Genomic DNA, 19,823 nt, shown 5'->3' with positions numbered 1-19,823 from the left:
TCTGCAAAAAAATAGTAAGATTGCTCCCCCCACCCCCTCACCCCCGCCCCGGCACTATTACAGCTTAACGCACATGGTCCCATTGAGTCACCCAGTCTGTGAAGTGAGCGCAGTTGCCGGCTACTTTTATAGCTGAGGGAAGTAAAGCTTTTAGAGGTGAAGAGACTGGCCCAAGGTCTCACAACTACCAGTGGGTGGTTGGGCCAGAGCCCACCCCTGGCTGGGCTTTCCCTGTGGTGTCCACATTGTTGGCACCTCAGGGGCTTGGGTGGTGGGCGCCAGGGCTGCTGGCCCATCACCTCCTGCATGTTTTGGGAAGTGCTCGCTGCCTGTGCAGAGAAGGGAACACTGAGAAACAGGGAAGGCGACGAGGCAAGTCATCCTTTTCCTTTAGCCAGTCACTTCGGTTCTCAGAACCAGGCTGGGTGGTGTCCCCGTGCCGCTTCTCAGTCCAGGCTGATCCTCGGGCCGGTGCTCCCACTGCATCCCCGGCACCTCTTCAGGGGGCCTGGAGCCAGCTTGTGAAAGACTTGTCTACCCAGTGAGATGCCAGCAGGCACCTCCCTGCTCACAGGAACGCCACCCCGTCAGGGCCTGTCACTGGATACATCGTTGCATCCAGCTCACCAGGTTCTCCTCAAGCCTGGGGTTAAGAAGGGGCTGCCATTGTTCCTGCAGCCCTCAGGGATGGTGGAGCTGCCCTGAGCTCTGCCCACCTGCCTCCCCACTCTGACTTTTCTGGGCCACACTGGAGACATCACATCCTGGAGGGGTGCCTGGGCTGGCCCCATGGCCCAGCATCTGCAGGGGGCAGCTTCACAGACCCCTCTTGCACCCTATCTCCATTCTCTGCTTAGGGCTTTTATTTATTTTTTTAAATATTTATTCATTCATTCATTCATTCATTCATTCATACAAGCACTGGGTACAGTGAGAAGCGCGGGAGGGTGAGAGAATTCACCAGAGCGGGGAGCAGAGCAGGCAGAAGGACCGAAGTACACTGCTGAGGGGAGCAGCGGGCGGCAGGAGAGGTCTGCGCACCATGTGGGACCCTCCTCCAGTGGCCGGGGAGCAGCTGGGGATCGAACCGGCGCTGCAGAGGCTGCGGGCAGCTTCGCAACCCAGCGCTCAACTGCTGCACCACCGGGGAGGCCCTGCTTAGGGCTTTTAAACGGAAGGTCTTGGATTCTTTTTCAGATCATCCTGGAAAACTATGCCTACCCTGGTGTTCTTCTGATTGGCACCGATTCCCACACTCCCAATGGCGGTGGCCTGGGAGCCATCTGCATTGGCGTCGGGGGTGCTGATGCTGTGGATGTCATGGCTGGGATCCCCTGGGAGCTCAAGTGCCCCAAGGTGCGGGGTTGGGAAGGGCTGATTCCAGGGTGATTGCAGAGGGCCATTGGTGAGATCAGTGGAGACTGTGGGCCCCAAGAAAACTGCGGGAAATCAGTGAGACTCAGGTGTGTTTGGGAGGGAGGCGGTGGGGGTGAAAAAGCAAATAGGGAATTCCAGCCAGCGGGCAGACTCCTGGGCTCCCCTCTTGACCACGGCACGTGAGGCCTCATCGCTGCCCTGCTGCCTGTTCAGGTGATTGGTGTGAAGCTGACAGGCTCGCTCTCCGGTTGGACCTCCCCCAAAGACGTGATCCTGAAGGTGGCAGGCATCCTCACGGTGAAAGGCGGCACGGGTGCTATCGTGGAGTACCACGGGCCGGGCGTGGACTCCATCTCCTGCACTGGTGAGGAAGGTGGCGCAGCGGACCCTCACTGCCCCCCGGGCCTGCGGGGGCCTGCTGTCAAGCAGTGAACAGCGAATGCCTTCCCCTTGAAGCTGTCCAGTCAGTTTGGGGATTTGGGATACTTAGAGGATGAGGGGAAATTGTCTAGTCCAGACCCTTTGTTAAATGGCAGAGGCGCCTCAAGGAGGGCAGGCAACTTCCTGCAGCCACAGTTGGGGCCAGGCTAACTGCTGCTGCTGGGCCCTGCCATGGCATTGGTTTGCCTTGGGTGGTTCAGGAGAACCCCAGAGGATGGAAGTGGTGGTGGGAGTGGGGAATCAGAGCAGGGCTTCATTCACAAAGCAGCCCTGTTCCCCCATCTTCCCTGGTGTGCGCCTCACTTCCCTTGGATGAGTGGTTACCACTTGATACCCTCCCAAGACCAGGTCTGAGCCGGCCTCTTTGTCCTCATCACTCCAGGTGACCTGGCCTCGAGGCCTCAGAAAGAAATGCAGGGAGACTTGGACTCTGCTTGAGAGTCTTCCAGTCCACACTTGCATGGATGCCAGCCACAGCCCCCAGAGCTGCTGTTGCGTTGACCCTTGTACCACTCCGAGGCTGGGGGCTCACTCTCACAGGTCCCCTCCTACCATGGGACAGCTTGGCTCTCCCAGAAACCCCAGGAGACAGGTGTCCTGAGAGCAGTCACAGCCTCCAAAGGCTTCCCAGTTATGTGCGAGGCTCTATGGTCCAGATGGTGGGCATCACCCCAATCTTACCACAAACCCTAGACCCAGAAACATTCCGCATCTCTCCGGAGAGGGTGGGCCTGGCACCTGGGACCTTGACCCAAGTGCCAGCACCTGCATTTCCTTTATGCGGTGACCTTGAGAACCAAGTCTCGCACCTGCCACATAGACTCAGTAGTGACTGGGCAGCCTGGCCAGGCCAGCCTTCAGTACACGGCAATGTCCAGTAGGCGGCACTGGCCAGCTGGGCCCAGCGCCGGAGCTCGGCCTGTTGGAGCCGAATCTGCTTTCTTTGTTGGCCCTGGTTTTAGTCCTGGTCCCAGGGCGTCTGCCTGCTGCCACTCGGCCAGCTGTGTAGGCGAGGGAAGAAATGAGCCAGCTCTCGGGAGTGAGGTGTGTGCCCATGGAGCAGGGCTGTGGCACCCACATCCCGCTCCTCAGCCAGGCGCTTCCCTTCTCGGCAGGCATGGCGACAATCTGCAACATGGGCGCGGAAATCGGGGCCACCACCTCTGTGTTCCCTTACAACCACAGGATGAAGAAGTACCTGAGCAAGACGGGCCGGGCAGGTGAGCTGTGAGGGCAGCAGGATGGGGGCACACAGTCCCCAGCCACACCTTCCCCTTAGGAGCCCTTGACCTCGCCTGCAGCCTGACTTGGAGGCCCTGCCGCCCTGGAGGTTACTGTCTCTGGGTGGGTGCATTGCTCTCATCAGCTTCTCCAAGAGCCTGAGCTGGAGAAACCCCTGCTCTGTGGCAGCCCAGCGAGCTGCTCCTGAAAGGTTGCGGGTAAATACTGTTCCTCGCGGCCTGGTCCCTGGCGCCCCTGCAAGAAGCTCTGGAAATGACGTGGTCTCTTCCCTTTGAAAATCCTGCCCTGCAGGGGAGGAGGAAAAATGCTTGGAACAAGAACCACTTTCCCAGCCTACCTTGACAACTGCCTTGAGGCTCTAGTTGGCTTCTGTGAGGCTCAGAGGAGGGGAGGGGGCTGCAGGAGGCATCTCCGAGGCCCCTGAAGGGAGGTGAGGGAGGGTGATGGGTAGAGCCAGAGTGGGGCGGGGGGCTTTGAGGCTTTGATAGCGCTTGTCAGTTTGCTTCCCACCTGGACGCCCCTTCCTGCCCTTTCATTATCAAGTCGCTTCCAAGACGCAGTTATCCCCAGGAGGCCTCCCCAGGCCCAACCGCGCTGCTGCCTCTGTGGTGCAGCTCCTGCGCCTTCGCCGGGCGGCAGACTCCTCCTGGGCGGGGACTGTGTCCTGTGCCCTCTGCTCCGGCAGGTGTCCGATGACTGTGGCTCAAACAGGTGGATGGTTGAGGTCTCGCAACCAATTTTCACACGAAGTCTCCCTCGCTGCTTTCAGACATTGCCGCTCTGGCTGATGAATTCAAGGATCACTTGGTCCCGGACCCTGGCTGCCAGTATGACCAAGTGATTGAAATCAACCTCAATGAGGTGAGAAAGGGAATTGAGCCCAAGGAATTTCTGGGGCTGGGGAGCTCAGGCTCAATCTGGGCACTTCTAGAGGGCACTACGGGCCAATGGGGGCCCCTGCCTACACACCCAGCAGGGCTTGTGGCCCTTGGTTCCCGAGTGACCCTGCAAAATGCTGAGCAACCTGCCTGCATGGGTGGGGGAAGGGCAGTGAGGCGGGAGGGGAGTGGGGTGGTGGCGGCTGGTGATTCCTGCACTCCAGTCCGTTTGCCCCACCTCCGCTTTAGCGGGAGCCACGTTTCACCTGGAGCTTTCGTTCTTGTCAGAGTTGAGGGGGCAAGGCCTAGGAGTACAGGCCCGAGCAGGGTTTGGCATCCCAGGACGGACAGACCAGAATGAGCCTCAGGAAGGTCAGAGGAAAGGCAGGCTGGAGGAGGCGAAGCAGCAGAGTGGTCGAGGGGTTAGGCCCAGGGGCCAGTCACACGAGCTCACCTCTTGGCTCTACCACTTAGGCTGCAGGACCCTGGGCCGGTGACTCACCTCATTGTGTGGAACCAAGGCCGTCATGGGAATCGGCTCAAATATTCAGTTACTGGCGTTTGTTGAGTGCTTTGTATGCCAGGGCCTGCGCTAAGAGCCGTGCATCTGTTAAGTATCATCACATGTAAAGTATCGGCTCTTAAGTCTGTCTTGTCATAAGATCCCACAAGTGCCATAGCATGGGGGAGAACAGGCTTGGCAGGCCGGCAACCTTGACTCCTCCCGTGCCTGTGCCATCTCCAAGCTGCGTGACCTTGCGCAGAGCACGCCGGCTCCCTCACCTGCAGAGTGCAGATGACACGAGCCTTGCGGGGCTGAAGGGTCCCGGGAGCTGGTGCATATTCTGGGATGGGGTTTGAGGCAAAAGAGCAGTCGTTGAGCTCGCAGGGGCTTGGGGGGCTTGGTGCGCAGGAGCCAGCAGCGCTGAAGAGCAGAGACTGTTCAGGCTCCAAGGCTGGTTCCCTCGGCTCTCTACGCCCGTGTGTTTGTCTCTGCAGCTGAAGCCGCACATAAACGGGCCCTTCACCCCCGACCTGGCCCACCCAGTGGCGGAAGTGGGTGCGGTGGCAGAGAAGGAAGGGTGGCCTCTCGACATCCGAGTGGGTGAGCACGTCCACAGGCCGGGGTGCCGGGCCTGAGGGCCGGTGGTCCCGGGGCTCACCTGTGCTTGCCGCAGCGCCTCTGGCGTGTGGAAATGCGTGAGAGAGATGCGCTCGCTGTAGAGAGTACTGACGCGTTTTGAAGCCCCTCTCAGCTGGCGCCAAGAGCTTGTGAGAGGTGGGGCATCACGAGCACACACGTCTGTGTACAAACGTCTTGTCATGCCAGCTCCATGCCGGTTTCCCTTGACATGCCTTGCATAGAAGACATGGCACCTGCCGTGGTCTCAGTGCAGGTGAACCCTGGAGCCAGGTGCCCTGGGTTTCAGTCTGGCAGACCCTGGGCGCAGGGCCCCACCTCCCTCTGCCTGTGTGATTGTAAGAGCGGCCTTACACCCAGCACAGGCAGCCGTGCCCTGCTCAGCGGCCGCGTCGTCTCCCGGCAAATGTCTGGGCCTTCCCTGTGGCGGGGTCAAGTTGCTTCCTGCTTGTCTGTTAGAGAAGCCTCGGGCCCGCATTTGGTGAATTTGCCACCAAGTCTGGGCAGTCTGAGGTCAGGAGGTGTCCTCTGTCACTGGCTCCTCCTGACCCCTGGCCCCTCACCCACAATGCACTAGGTCTGATCGGCAGCTGCACCAACTCCAGCTACGAGGACATGGGGCGCTCAGCAGCTGTGGCCAAGCAAGCACTGGCCCGTGGGCTCAAGTGTAAATCCCTGTTCACCATCACGCCAGGCTCTGAGCAGATCCGGGCCACCATCGAGCGGGATGGCTACGTACGTGCCTGCCTTCCCTGCCTAGCTCCCCCTCCCTAAGTGATGTGGCTGCAGGGTGGGTTGGGCCCGGCCTTCCTAGGGTGGGGCTGGCTCATACCCCTGCGGTGCAGCTCTTCATCTCTCGGGCTGCTGCCCCCGCTCCCTCCCATCAGCCACTAGCCCCCCAGCCCATACCCTGCCCCCCTCTTCCCACTGCAGGCGCAGATTCTGAGGGATGTGGGCGGTGTCGTCCTGGCCAACGCCTGTGGCCCCTGCATTGGCCAGTGGGACAGGTAAGAGGCGCCCCTTTGATAGGACAGCCTGCATCCTGGGGTACGGACTGCAGAAGCCTTTCCAGCTAGACTGGAGAGTGGGCTGTAAGTAAGGAGAGGAAGAGCCCCCGGCCGCAGCAGCTCTGGGTGGCCACTTAGCTGAGGCCTGGCTGGCGGGAGGGAGCCAACGAGGCCCCATCCTAGTGGATGCAGCCAGGGCTCTGCCTGAGGCACTTGAGAGGAAGCATCAGACCGGGTCAGGGAACATGGGCCTTGGGCGCTGTCTTACGTGGCGCCTCTGGCAACCGTGGCGACCCCTGAGGCTCCCTCCTGCTTCGTGGGTGTGGGTCCTCCGGTGGAGGTGACTTTTTCAGGGTCTCTGACCGCCCTTCTTGGTCATGAGCTAAGCACGCATCTCAGGACACTGGTCTGGCTTCAGGACAGGCCAGGTGACAAGACCAGACATCCCTGACCCTGTTCCCTCTGGCCTGACAGAAAGGACATCAAGAAGGGGGAGAAGAACACAATCGTCACCTCCTACAACAGGAACTTCACGGGCCGCAACGACGCAAACCCCGAGACCCATGCCTTCGTCACCTCCCCTGAGGTGAGCCCGAGCCCAGGACTGCCTCTGGGGGCCTGGCCCGGCAGGGGAGGGGAAGAGGGCTGGGGGCAAAGGTGTTTGACCCCGGGACTGCCAGGGGAGGGTTGGCATCGCAGGGCGAGGGGTTGTCGGAGCAGAAACCAAGAGCTGCAGGCCATGCCGTCCCAGGCGTCACCCCTTGGAGCCCCGGCCTGGCTCCTCACGTTCCAGGAGTCACATTCAGCGTGATGACTGGCGCGAGTAGCAGCTCCCGAACCACCGAGAGGAATGCGAGCCGGCCTCTGCCCAGCCAGGCCCTCACTGCCCTGAGCCCCGGCCCCACTAGGGTTACCCGAGCAAGTGGGAAGGCCCCGCAGTCTCTGACCAGGAAGGCCGCCGTGCTGCTAGGATGGTCACCCAGGCACTTAGCGGGCACCTCGGCTCAGCCCGTCGGCACAGTCGGCCTTGCCTGCGCATGTCCCGGGCGCGCTGTGTTAGCTGAACAGCGCGGGAGGCTCCGCCCAGGTTTTCGGTGCCCGGGCCTCTCCCGTGCAGCGTGGTCCACTGGCTCCTGCAGTGCCCGACACCTGCTTCCTGGGCTCCCTCTCACTTGGTCGAGGCTTCTGCTGGGATGGTTGGTGCTAACTGAGAGACTTGCCACGTCCATCTCAGATTGTCACAGCGCTGGCCATTGCCGGCACCCTCAAGTTCAACCCAGAGACCGACTTCCTGACGGGCAAGGATGGCAAGAAGTTCAAGCTGGAGGCCCCCGATGCCGATGAACTTCCCCGAGCGGTGAGCGGGCACTGCCACCTTTTGCTGTTGGCTGCAGCTGATGCGGGTCGCTGTGCGGGTGGCTGTGCGGCCCTGTCCGTTAGCAGCATTACCCCCGGCCCCTGGACGGGCTAACGGACAGGAAGCGATGATATTCGCTGGGAGGGAAAGGCTTGGGGCTCAGGGGCGCTGGCTTTCCGTGAGATCCCGTGCATGTGGGCAGTGAGGGCTCGTACCCCCCTCGCTCGCAGGAGTTCGACCCTGGACAGGACACCTACCAGCACCCCCCCAAGGACAGCAGCGGCCAACGGGTGGATGTCAGCCCCACCAGCCAGCGCCTGCAGCTCCTGGAGCCTTTTGACAAGTGGGACGGCAAAGACCTGGAGGACCTGCAGATCCTCATCAAGGTCAGCGCTGAGGCCGGCCCAGCCCCGGCTGACCCTGGTCAGCAGGAAGCTGTGAAACCATGGCTTCTGCCTTGCACCCCCAGAGGTGGTGTCGGGATCAAGATGGGGACAGGAAGGAAGGTGTGGCCTGGAGGAGCCAGGGCATCTGCAGCCTGGCAAGCAGGGCCCAGCGTGCTCCTGCTGATGAGGCGGCCCCCGTGGGTTCAGATGGTGCTGGGGCATGGCAAGGAGAAGGCACCACTCGCTTGACCAGACGGGCTCCAGAGGCGATGGTTCCTCTGTTCCCACAGCTGGGCCCTGGGGGGATGGCCTGTGTTTGGGAACTGAGCAGACAAAGCCTTCATGGTGTGGCCAGGGGCCTCAGACCGACATCAGACGTGAATCTGTGCTGTTGACTGAGGGTCCGTGGGCCGGGACAGCTGGCGCAAGGCCCACATAACAGGTGAAACTCTCCGGCCCCAGCCGAGACCCAGCCTCGTCCTTGGGCTCCTCGCTCTGCCGGGCATGAGGTCCGTGCTGGTCTTCCCGCCCCGGCCTTTCTTACCTGGGTGCCTTGGCCTGAAGGCTGAGTACACAGGGTTCTCTGTCCTCCTGGCAGCCTCTGCCCATTGAGTCCTGTTCCAGAGGTCATGGAGGGATGGGCGACACCCCTGAGTCTTCTTGGCCTGGGCCTACAACACAGGCCTGCCTCTGCTTCTCCTTTCACCCACCACTCGCGGACCATGCCTGACCTCTGACCTCTGCTTACTACCCCAGGTCAAAGGCAAGTGTACCACCGACCACATCTCAGCCGCCGGCCCCTGGCTCAAGTTCCGCGGGCATCTAGACAACATCTCCAACAACCTGCTCATCGGCGCCATCAACATTGAGAATGGCAAGGCCAACTCCGTGCGCAATGCCGTCACCCAGGAGTTTGGGCCCGTCCCCGACACTGCCCGCTACTACAAGGTGGGGGGAGTTCTGGCACTCTGGTGGGCACAGCCGTGGCACTGCAGTGGAGCCATGTCCTGTTACCCTGACCGGATGCCCAGTGCTCTGGGTTCTGCCCAGCCTAGCCCTAGGGCCCTCCTGCCTCTAGCTGAGCATGTGGGTGGGTGGCACCTCCTGTGCCCACTACAAACAGGCAGAACCCTTCTCTGATCACCTTTGTCCCCTGGGGACTGGTTTGGGCCTGGTTCACCTTGGGGAGCTCAGGAAGAGGGGTCTCTCCACCCTTGACCTGGGGACCTCAGGAAGCCCCAGGCCTGGGCTCGGTAGGGGCCAGCCTCCAGACTTCACGCCTCACTTGCTTGGCAGAAACACGGCATCCGGTGGGCAGTCATTGGGGATGAGAACTACGGCGAGGGCTCGAGCCGGGAACACGCGGCGCTGGAGCCTCGCCACCTTGGGGGCCGGGCCATCATCACCAAGAGCTTCGCACGGATACACGGTGAGCTGGAGCCGGCCCACCCCCAAGTCCCTTCACTGGCCCGTCACCAGCCTGCCAGTGGCCGAGTTGGGCCTGGAGCTGCGTGCCTGGCCGGCAGGCCATGTCCATGGCCTGTTTCCCACTGCAGCCCGTGCCGTCAGCCTCTGTCCCTTGTCAGATTTGAGTCTGATGCCCACAGCGCTGGTCTCACCTCCAAACTCGAGGCCTACAGCCCAAACCCAGGGCCCGCGCTCAGGGCTTTTTCAGTTGTGAACATGTGTCAGAGGCCTCCCGACACTCTGTGTAGGGCCCTCGTGGAGGCCCTGCGTCGTGGGGGTGCAGCCGACCTGGCCTGGTGTTCACTGCCCCAGGATTGTCCCCAGGAGGAAGGACTAGGGGTGGCCCCAGCTGGATTTCCAAGAGGAAGCACTGTGGGCTTGTGAGGACCATGCAGAGATGGGGAGACTGGGCCTTCGCCCTGTGGACTGAGTGCCCCTCTGCCTTCCAGAAACCAACCTGAAGAAGCAGGGCCTGCTGCCCCTCACCTTTGCTGACCCAGCTGACTACAACAAGATTCACCCTGTGGACAAGCTGACCATCCAGGGCCTGAAGGACTTTGCTCCTGGCAAGGTCGGGGGGCCAGGGAAGGGGGGAGGCCCAACACCCTGTGTTCCCCAGCTCTCCTGAGGGGAGGGTAGCGGGCAGCCACCTTGCTTCCCCTCTTAACAGCTGTCTCGCCTGCAGCTCCGCCCATGAGCTTTGCTTCAGCTGTAGCCTGTGTCCCCCCAGAGAGGAAGGAAGGGTCTTTCCAGAGATGAGGGCGCAGCCGGGTCAGGCCGCCTTGCTCTCAACTCACCGACCCCGGCTTGGCACTCAGGTCCCGAGCGGTGCCCTGCCCCCCGCCCCGCCATCCCGCTCACACCTGCCTCCTCCCTGCAGCCCCTGACCTGTGTCATCAAGCACCCCAACGGGACCCAGGAGAGCATCCTCCTGAACCACACCTTCAACGAGACCCAGATCGAGTGGTTCCGCGCCGGCAGCGCGCTCAACAGAATGAAGGAGCTGCAGCAGTGAGGCCGCCGCCGCCTGCCCGCCCCGCTCCTCGGACCCGGCTCCGCGTCCAAGTGCAGCCCGCGAGCCACCGGGGCGGGCCTCCCTCCGACCCCCCGTGGCTCCCTGCTCTGAGACGCCGCCCGGCCTTCTGCACTCCCTCCCCTCAGCCCACGAAGTGACCCGCGGCCGGGGGCTCTTACAAGAATGTTGCGGGCCCCGCCGTCCTCCGAGTCGGCTCGGATCGCGGGCAGCGGGCAGCGCCACGCCACTATTTATTTTTGATGACGAGACTCCCATCCAAAGTTTCCTCCCGTCTGATCATTTCACTTGTGGCTGAAGGATTTTAGAGAACCTTTGCTCTCCCAGGAAAATAAGAGCCCAAACCAGTTGAACGTTGTGAGTTGTGTCTGCGCTGTCCTCGGCCCGGGGCTCGGGGCGTGTCTGGCGGAGGGGGCGACCACACCTCTGGACACTCCGGGTCCTCCCTGCCCAGCCCACTCCTGCCCACCCCCATCGTTGGGTTGCTTCCCCGGGGGCCAGGCCGTCCCCCAGGGATTGAGTTAGCCTCCAGAACCTTCAGGGTAGGGACGGGTGCCCTGCCCAAGGTCGCAGCTGGCACCAGCCCTCACCTGCAACCGGCAAAGCCTCTACTTCTCTGAGGGTGGAGCTGGTCTGGCTCAGGCCAGCCACCTGGTCCTGTTCCCCTGCCCCTGTACCCCACTTGCACCCAGGAAGGAAGGTGATGGTTCCTTCAAGGTCAGACTCTAGCTGGCTGCTCGCAGGGCCCACGGCACCGGCCTCACGATGGTGCCACCAAGCTCGGCCAGCCCAGAGCCCAGCCTCGAAGCCCAGATCTCTTGACCCCCAATCCTGCCAGTTGGGGGGGTGTCATCTCCACAAGTGATGTGGGGTGAGAAAAGACGAGCTGTGGCCACTCGGTGACCTCAGATCACGACAATGGCAGTCCAGACCAGGTGGCTCCTCCCAGCGGATGCTGCCGTTTATTACTTGTCCGCTGTCGCCAAGTCACAAGTGCAGAGGATGCAGGCCCAGGGTGGCAACAAGCCGGGGCCTCTCCTGCGCAACCCCCACCCCCAGCTCCCTGCTGCGCTCCGCTCCTCTCGGTGTCCACAGCTGTGACAGTTGCTCTCGCTGCCTCCGGAGGCAGCCGTGGGCGGGGCCGATGTCCAGCAGGGCTAGCTGCTGGTCCACCAGGAGAGGAGGCCCAGCCCCGGCTCGCTGATGGACCCCTGCCAAGGGAGAACAGGCACATTTCATGCCCCAGGGCCTGCGCCAGCTAGGACACAGTACAAAGGGGGCCCTTCTGGGCACCCAGCAGGGCTGGCATAGCCTGGAGGGTGGGGGCGCCCACCACAGCCAAGAGGATTTAGGGAAGTCTGGGAGCCACACCCGTGTTCCCAGCTGGGTGAGCCCGGGACTCCCCTCTCCCACCCCGGCCTCTCCAGAGCAAAGGAAGCGCTGATGTGCCCAGGGCGTGGCCTCGGCCCCCCACAGGGTCAATGCCGGGCCTGGCCCGCCCTCCTAAGCCACCCCAGCTCCGAGGATATGAGGAAGGGATGCCCTGAGCCGCCTGTTTGGACAAAGTAAGCCCCCCAGGACCTGCGTTGCACCCACAGCCTCCACTGGCAGGCCCCTGAAGCCCCACTTTTGCCCTGGGTCACTGGCTCCATGCGGGTGAAACCATGAACAAACCCAAGTGTGGGTTTCTACCCATCTGGTGTGGTGTGGGGGAGGCCTCGCTGCCCCCAAAGACCTGGTTGCTGCAGGCTCTGACCAGTCCCTGGGCCCCGCCTACGTCTTTCTCCCTTAGAGCCCCCGGCAGCGAGTGCCCTGTCCAGCTCTGGCTCTGTCTGTGCAGGCTGGGCTGACTCTCCCGCCCTCCGGAACACAGGCTGAGGCTCCCCAGGAAAACCTGGACCCCGGCTTGCTGGACAGAACAGCAAGGCCACGCCCCCACCCCTTCAGCGCTGCTGCGCCCATGACGCAGGTCCTGGGGTTTCCGCGTTGGCATCGGACATCTTACCACGAGCGTGTACGGAGCCTCCTTCTTTGGCGGCTCGTCACTGGAGGAGGCGGCCTCGGCCGAGCTGGGCCCAGTGGGGGACGTGTCCACAAAGCTCTCGTCCACCACCCGGAAGCGGATCTCCTCACCAGTGTCCATGTACAGGTCGTGCGCGCCCTCCTCCGTCTCGTACTCCCACACCCACACCTGCTCCGCCTCGTCGCTGCAGGGCCAAGGTCAAGGCAACAACCAGACATGGGGGGCCCTGGGGGGCAGGGCCACCCTCCCATAGCACCCACCCCCAGGAACAACCAACCCAGGCTGAGATCACTTGGTCTGGGAAGTCACAGGAAAAGCAGGCCCAGGTCAGGAGCAAGAGGCCAGGCAGGGCCAGGCGTGGGCACCAGGACCCCAGCCAGACATGTACCCGCACCTCAGGATACCAGGAGGCTCCAAAATGGAGCACGAGTCCCCTCAAGGCAGCAATGACCACGTCCTCTTGCTTCCTGGGGACCCTCCCTGTGAGGTCTGCTCAGCCTGTGTGTCCTCAGAGGCCAACTGCTGAGTTCACCACCCACCGGCTGTGACCTGTGGCCAGACCCAAACTCTCGGTGGCTCAGGGTCCCGATCTGCAGGCGGGGACTGTGGCAAGGCCTTTCCTGGCTGCACTGTGTGGGCAGGTGACGACATCACAGCCACAAAGTGCCCCCGAGCCCTCACGTGGGCCCTCAGCGTTGGCTGAGGCCGTCTGTCCTCTGCCCGGCGCTGGCCCCCAGTCACACTCGACAAGCGGACAGTGCAGGACTCTCCTAGTTTCCAAGAAGGGCCCGCGGGGAGGCCACCTGCCTGAGGGCCCAAGCGCAGGAGGCCTGGCGGGGCTGAGTCAGGTTTTCTGACGCGTTCTGGAATCACACAGACCCAGTCAGCTGTGGGCTAGGGCTCCCTCCAGACCAGGCCCTGAGGAGCCACACTGCCCCCTAGTGGCCCTGCCTGGCCTCTGTGCTGGGCTGCAGGGTACAGTGCACGCGGATGGGGTCCCTCCCAGGGAGCCCACTCAGCGAGAACCAAGGACAGACAAGCCCAGGGCAGCAGGGTGAGGGCTGCGACAGGACCACTTGGCCCCTCGCAACGGCACACCAGGGGGAACCTCTCGAGAGGAGTGATCTTTGAGATGAGTCCTGACGGGCGGCCCTCAGGAGTGAGGTGAGCCGGAAGTGGACACAAGCTGGCCCGGCAGCCCCGCGAGCACACTGGACGTGGACACCGTGGTCAGTGTGGGCAGCACCGCAGTCAACACCTGGAGAGCAGAGCTGCGGGCCAGAGGGGCAGGCACAGAGCCAGTGGTGTCGGATGTGGGACCCAGGGGCCACCCCAGAAAAGGGGACTTCATCCGGAGAGGCCTGAGCTGCTCTGAGACCATGGGAGGATACAACTTGGCCGGCTGCTGCAGGGACTCCGGGGGGATGAGAATGTCGTCGAAGAACCCTAGAGAGACTGGGAGGAACGAAGAAGGGACAGCACGGGACTGAGCTGAGGGCAGATGGTCAAACACCCAGGGGTCGGCACTGCCCGTGGGCAGGTGCTCCCCTGGGAACCTGGGCCCCCTCCCACCTGGGCCCACGTCTCTGCCAAGGCCTGCCCAGGACCACCCTGGAGTCCTAAATCACAGGCGGGGGCTGTGGGGGGACCCCACAGCCGGCTGAGGGCCGTGCTGCTCCATGAACAAAGGGCTTCTCTCTGACCCCTCCCCTGACTGCCGGCCGGCCTGGACGCTTGCCCCCAGCGACCACCCAGGTACAGGCCTGAGGCGTCGAGGCCGCCTACCGTGCACTCCCTCCGGGCTGCAGCCTTTAATCTTGCCGATCAGAATCTCGTCCAGGAAGGGATGGAAGACCACGTAGCGGAAGTGGACTGCAGGAGGAGAGCGCGAGCTCAGGAGCAGGCCCGTACGGAATGGCTGCCCTGACCGGGGCCGCGATCCGGGGTTGACCCTCGCTCTCCCGCCCCGGCCACTCCAGGACGCTGCCAGCCCCCACGCCAGCCCTGTGGGCCCAGACCTGGCAGCTGAGCCAGACGACCCCACCAGCCCTTCATGTGACCCCGTCCGCAGCCTGGCCCCCAGAAGAGGCCAGCGGAGTGGAACTGAGAGCTGGCTCCCAAGCCCGTCAGCTGAGCCACCCCCGAGCCAATTTCTGGGCCATCCATGACACCAAAGTCAGTTCCAACCTTCCTCTGGGCGCTCTCCTTTCAATTCTAAACAGGGCAGAAGCAACTGGCAAGGGAACCGGGTCTGAAAACAGTCCCTGTCTCCCCTGCCCGCTGCGTCTGCTCCAGGCAGCGCTGTGACCTGGAACAGCAGCTAAAAATGCCCGGAATGGGGGCAGGGGACACAGTGATAACCCAGCAGAAAGCCTGTGGGTTCGCGGGACCAGCCCGAGGGGATCCCCGCTCCCCCAACCCCAGGGAAGTGAGGTCTGTGCCCATGTGGGCTGACCCAGGGCTGGCAGCCACCGCCTGTCCCTCCCGCCTCGCTCAAAGCCCAGATGGCGCAACCTCCACTGCCTGCCCGGCCGCGCTGCCCGGGGCAGCGGTCTCGCTTCCCCAGAGGGGCCGGTCACCCTGCTCACAGCACACAGCTGTCGGTCCCGGGGGACCCAAATCTTCCTGGAGCGCCACATGGGGTCCCGGCTGGAATGACCTGTCTTGGACAATTTAGTCTGAGCACAGGCTTCAGCCAGCAGCGCCCTCGGCTGCCAGTCAGCCAGCACCGACCGAGGACAGCAGGGCTCCCCCACCCCACAGGGAGGTGCCAGGCTGCTTCCCGTGGCCCCATGGGCAAGAAGTGTGGGGAAGAGGGGGCAGCTGGCCCTCCTGGCCCTCTGGACCACACGGAGAGGCACAGCCTCGTGCTGACCTTGCAGGGGGCACATGAGGGCAGCCAGGGGCCGCTGACGCACAGGACGTAAAAATCCTGCCCCCATATGACCTAAGCCCACGGGGCCTCTGCCGGGTCTGTGCCGAGTGTGGGCACTGGTTTACAGGCCCCACAGGACAACACGGGGCCTGTGCCCGGGAGCGCCGGTCTGGAACCACCCCAGCCAGAAGCCAGGGTGGGCAGCCAAGGGCCGTTCAGCAGGCAGGTGGGGAAGCGAGGGCGCTCGACCTGGAAGGTCAGCCTCGCGGACGGTGACCCCACTACAGCCCTGTCCTGGCTGGTGAACCAGCAGCTGCTCCGGGCCCTCCTTCTTGTTTTTCAAGTGAGCTGTCATCCTCATGCCGCTCCCTTCACCGCCCCCGCCGATGGCCGAGCGTTTCCGCCCCGAGCCTCATTCTCCGCTCCTCCATGTCCCCTTCGCCCAGTGTCTCCAGACTTCCCTCGAGCAACGTCTCCAGACGTTTCACAGAGTAGACCACGCGGTCGCCTTCTGTGACTGGCCTGTTTTGCTTGGTCTGGGGTTTCAGAGTCCGTCCTTGCTCCACCCATCAGCCCCTTGTCCTGAGAGCTCGGCCCAAGTCTACTCGGCTCTACTCACTGCGGCCCTGAGATCAACGCAGTTACCTGCATCTCAGAGGTGAGGAGGCAGGCCCAAAGGGGTGACCTGTTCCGCTCAGGGCGTGCAGCCAGAAGTGGCAGAGTTGGGATCTGAACCCAGGACCAACTTTTAACCGTTATGTCCCACGGTGCCAGCAGGTCCCCCAGCCCCTCCAGCCTCCGGAGCAGGGACAGCTCTCCTCTGCTCCCCACACTTTTAATCCAGGCGTGACCACACGCAGGGTTTCTGCCCCTCTGACCTCCCCCGGACCCCGCAGCCTGAGAGCAAGCGCAGAGCTTGGTAGCAGAGCAGACCAGATGAGGCTCAGAGAGGCCTGGAGGGTCACTTTGTCCACCTCACAGATGAGGAAACTGAGGCCAAGAGAGGAAAGATTCTGCCCATCGTCACCCAGTCAATTCCTGGCAGAGTCAGGTCTAGACCCCAGGGCCCCTCACCCCCCAGTCAGGACTCCCACCACCGAAACCTGAGCACCAAGAAACTCAATGCCCCAGAAGAGGGGCACCCACCTTTGGTGTGTGATGCGCCATCCCCTGGAAACACATAGGCATCCTCCAGCTTGGTGATGTCAAACAGGCAGATGCAGAGCCCCACGCTGTAAACGACCTGTATGCATCATGAACACTCGCAGCGACCCTGAAGCCGGCCCCCAGACACCCTCACCCCACAGGGCAGGTCTGATGAGCCCGTTTTACAGCTGGAAATGAGCTGGGATGCTGCCCGAGGGAATCATGGGTAAGGAACCCCTGGAAAGAACAAGGTCTTTGGTGACCAGACAGATCCCAGTTACAACGCCAGCGCCACCACTGAGTGACCTCTGAGATCACTTCTCTGAGCCTTACTTTCCCCATCTGCAAAGATGGAAATACCAAATATCGGGTTGTTAAATAAAGGAGATAATAAACTACTGGCAAATCGGTAAAGCTTATGAAGAAAAACTCTCAGAAAAGAAACCCCAGAAAAATCCCAGATCCATACACCCCCAGTTCCTTCTGTGACCTCAGCCTCTACGGAAAGGACTTTTCTCCTCTCTAAAGCCAGCCAATCTTCCTCTTTCTGGCTCCTTTTGTCCAGTGAATGAGACCAATATCCCATAGTCCTGCAGGCTCTGTGGTCTTGTTCCTGCCCCCTTTCCAGCTTGCCCAGGCCACATGGGCCTCCTCTGTGCAATGACAGGTGCAATATTCCCGCCTGCCACAGGGCCTTTGCATATCTGTTTCCTCTGCACAGCCCTCTCTCACCCTGAAAATGAATGCTGTGGTTAGTTCCTCTTTACCATCAGATCTCAGCTTCAGCACCCTCTCGCCCTCACATTCTTTCCTTTGTTCCACAGGCTTGTAAATGCTCGTCCTTCCTAGAATTTATCTCAACCTGTCATCACACCCTCTCACTGACAGCGGCTTTCCCCACCACACCACAGGAAAGATCTTGCCTATCTTATTCAATCAGCAGACAACCTCTGTCAACATAGACAATAATGTGTTTTGAAGCTTTATTATATATGTGGTTTTGATCCAAACTTGTGAAAGTGATCTTTAATAATATTTTAGAAAATGTATCAATTGTAGTTACCACCTCTGTTAACATAGTCAATCAGCAGACAATTCTGGAACATCTACCCTGTGCTAGGCTCTGGCTAGATGTCGAGCACACTTCAGGCAAGACGTGGAGAGGGAAAGAGGAAAACTAACCAAATAACCAAAGAGAAGAAAAAAGAAAAGAACCTGCGGTACATGCTAAGAAGAAAAGAGAGATGACACAGGATAACTGAGAAGGGCTCTGACCAGCTGGCACCAAGGCACAGACCTGGCACAAATATTTTTGCAGAGATTGAGGGATAAGCCTCCGACCTTAGCTCTCCACGACCAGTACTGTGCGTCTCGCAGAGCCTGCGAGCGCAGGGCTGGAGGGGCAGTGAAGATCACCTTCATTTTACAAATTGAAACTGAGGCCCAGCGGGGTACATGGTCTGCCCGAGATGCCAGGGCATTTGGAGGTGCAGAGTCTAGCGCTTGCCAGGTACAAGAGAAACCCAGTTTCTCTTTTGATTTCCCCCGACACCCTGGAAAGCAGTCCCCACACACACACCTGCGGAGAAACAGTTCTGAGGCGTTAAGCCCCGCCAGGCCTGCAGCGGCCGGTGGGCAGTGCGGGGCCCTCGGGTGCCACGGCTGGTTACCCCAAGTCCTGCCACCCCGGGCGCGGTACCTTGTTGGCCAGCTTCTTGTTCAGCTCCTCGGCAATGGAGTCATTGAGCTTCCTCTCGAACTGCCAGGGCGGGATCCGCACGGTGTCCACCATCTCCACCAGGACGAACATCCCGGCCGCGCTGGGGCCCTGGGGGCGGTCGGGCCCGTCACGCGCCGCGGCCGGCAGTGGGGCTGCGCGGAGGGCCCGGGTGCCCGCGTGGGGCGTGCGCCGCCACCGCGAAGGGGGAAACCGAGGCTGGGGCGCGGGGCTCCCGGGCCAGGCCAGGGATGCGCGCCCCCGCCCGCCCGACCGACCGACCGACCGCGCGCCACGCGCCCCGCACCCGCCCGCGGCGGCGGCAGGACCTGGGGCGAGAGGCCGCATCCGGTCGCTTCCGGGGAGACCACCAATGAGGAGCCTCTGCGGGCGGCGTGGGCGGGGCCAACGCCGCTGCGGAGGGGCGGGGCCGGGGGCGGGCTCGGGGCGGGGCCTCCCACTTCCGCTCCCCCGGGAGCCGCCCACGCGCCGAAAGCGCTTTCTGGTTGCCAGGCGACCGCGGGGCCGTAATGGCGCGGGGTCGCGGGTCTGACCGGCGCCGCGCTCCCGCCCTCCGCCCTCCGCCCTCCGCCCTCCGCCCTCCTGGCCCGTGTCGAGCCGTCTCTGCGCCGCGGCCAGAGTGAGCCTCTCCGCGCGCGGCACGGGGCGCGTACACCCCGCAGCACCCCGCAGCACCCCGGAAGCGGGCGGCCGTCTGGAGAGGCGGGGCCGGCCCGGGGGCAGGACGTTCCGCGGCCCTCGGGAGGTGGCGCCGCAGGGGCGGGCGGCTGCCGGGCTCGTCGGCCTCACACTTCAGAGCTGCGCGTCTGACTGCGGCCGCCCTGCCTCTAAAACCTCTTTCCAGTGGGGAAAATTTGGGTGCCCTGACCCAACTTCATCTCAGAAGGGGCTGCAGAAGCCGGGGGAGAGAAGATGTGATGCTTTCGAGGAATCAAAAGCACTTCAGTTGATTTACTTATTTATTTTTTTGTGTGTGTGGAACCCTCGCCGGCGGCCGGGGAACGAACCGGCGCTGCAGAGGCTGCGGCAGCCTCGCAGCCCAGCGCTCAGCCGCTGCGCCCCGTTTCAGTTCATCTATAAAGGAGATGAGAACTGGTGAGATTGGAGACTTGGGCAGGGCCAGGCCACAAGGGCCTTCTCATTATAATTTACTTAATATTCTCACAATAGCTATTTTAGGTATCATTCATCATATTATCGTTTATTATTCATTTTCCTCATCTAAGGCAGAGAGGTTAAGTAGGGCACTCAAGGTCATGTAGCTAACAGGTGGGCCAGCCGGGATTCAGGCAGCAGAGCCACCAGCCTAACTAACCATGGGCTGTCACCTCCTCGCCAGGAAGGCTCAGGAGGTTAGAGCTGAGGAAGGACACCGAGACACATCAGTGGGTGGGACCAGGTGGGTGGAGACCAGGAGGACCTTACTGGGTGGCTCCTGTAAGAGATGGCTGAGCAAGGCTGGTAGCCCTGTTGAGCCAATCTGGGCGGAAGCCAGCTGTCTTCAGGGGTGGAAAGGGTGGGCTCAGCCCCAGGGTGGACCACCTGGGGACGGAAGTTGGTAGATGCAAGCCTGAAGGCACTGGGCAGCGGCTGGGTGGGGTGGTAGGCCTTGCCTGAGAGGGGAAACTGGAGGAAGGCCAGGCTGGGGGTGGGGAGGTGGAAGGGGGGGGGGCAGCTCTGCAGGGTTAGTGTTCCGGTTCCCAGGCCCCCTG

The 19,823-nt window shown here is 62.2% G+C and overlaps 2 protein-coding genes across 2 annotated transcripts in view; one reads left to right on the top strand and one right to left on the bottom strand.

The window, feature by feature from the left end:
• ACO2 (aconitase 2) overlaps positions 1 to 10,664 on the top strand; it is a 36,469-nt gene extending 25,805 nt beyond the window's left edge. Inside the window, exons 5-18 of the mRNA XM_084255877.1 lie at positions 1,198 to 1,356; positions 1,591 to 1,741; positions 2,934 to 3,038; positions 3,830 to 3,921; positions 4,938 to 5,043; positions 5,657 to 5,814; positions 6,013 to 6,086; positions 6,561 to 6,672; positions 7,321 to 7,443; positions 7,674 to 7,829; positions 8,586 to 8,777; positions 9,126 to 9,258; positions 9,746 to 9,867; positions 10,177 to 10,664. Of these exons, the coding sequence (XP_084112003.1) occupies positions 1,198 to 1,356; positions 1,591 to 1,741; positions 2,934 to 3,038; positions 3,830 to 3,921; positions 4,938 to 5,043; positions 5,657 to 5,814; positions 6,013 to 6,086; positions 6,561 to 6,672; positions 7,321 to 7,443; positions 7,674 to 7,829; positions 8,586 to 8,777; positions 9,126 to 9,258; positions 9,746 to 9,867; positions 10,177 to 10,311 (1,818 nt within the window). The 3' untranslated portion in view covers positions 10,312 to 10,664. The remainder of the gene's footprint in view (positions 1 to 1,197; positions 1,357 to 1,590; positions 1,742 to 2,933; positions 3,039 to 3,829; positions 3,922 to 4,937; positions 5,044 to 5,656; positions 5,815 to 6,012; positions 6,087 to 6,560; positions 6,673 to 7,320; positions 7,444 to 7,673; positions 7,830 to 8,585; positions 8,778 to 9,125; positions 9,259 to 9,745; positions 9,868 to 10,176) is intronic.
• A 608-nt stretch (positions 10,665 to 11,272) lies between these two features.
• POLR3H (RNA polymerase III subunit H) lies at positions 11,273 to 18,183 on the bottom strand (the record flags this gene model as incomplete). The annotated part of the gene is made up of 6 exons (XM_084255428.1): positions 11,273 to 11,540; positions 12,335 to 12,536; positions 13,744 to 13,807; positions 14,138 to 14,224; positions 16,374 to 16,470; positions 18,073 to 18,183. 6 exons carry the CDS (start codon positions 18,181 to 18,183, stop codon positions 11,487 to 11,489), a joined length of 615 nt encoding a protein of 204 aa, XP_084111554.1. The 3' UTR covers positions 11,273 to 11,486.
• Positions 18,184 to 19,823: the final 1,640 nt, after the last annotated feature.

This window comes from Talpa europaea, assembly GCF_964194135.1.
Source record: "Talpa europaea genome assembly, chromosome: 15".
NCBI classification, from domain to species: Eukaryota; Metazoa; Chordata; class Mammalia; order Eulipotyphla; family Talpidae; genus Talpa; species Talpa europaea.
The sequence above is the reverse complement of the archived record's forward strand: the minus strand, read 5'-3'. Positions and strand labels throughout refer to the sequence as shown.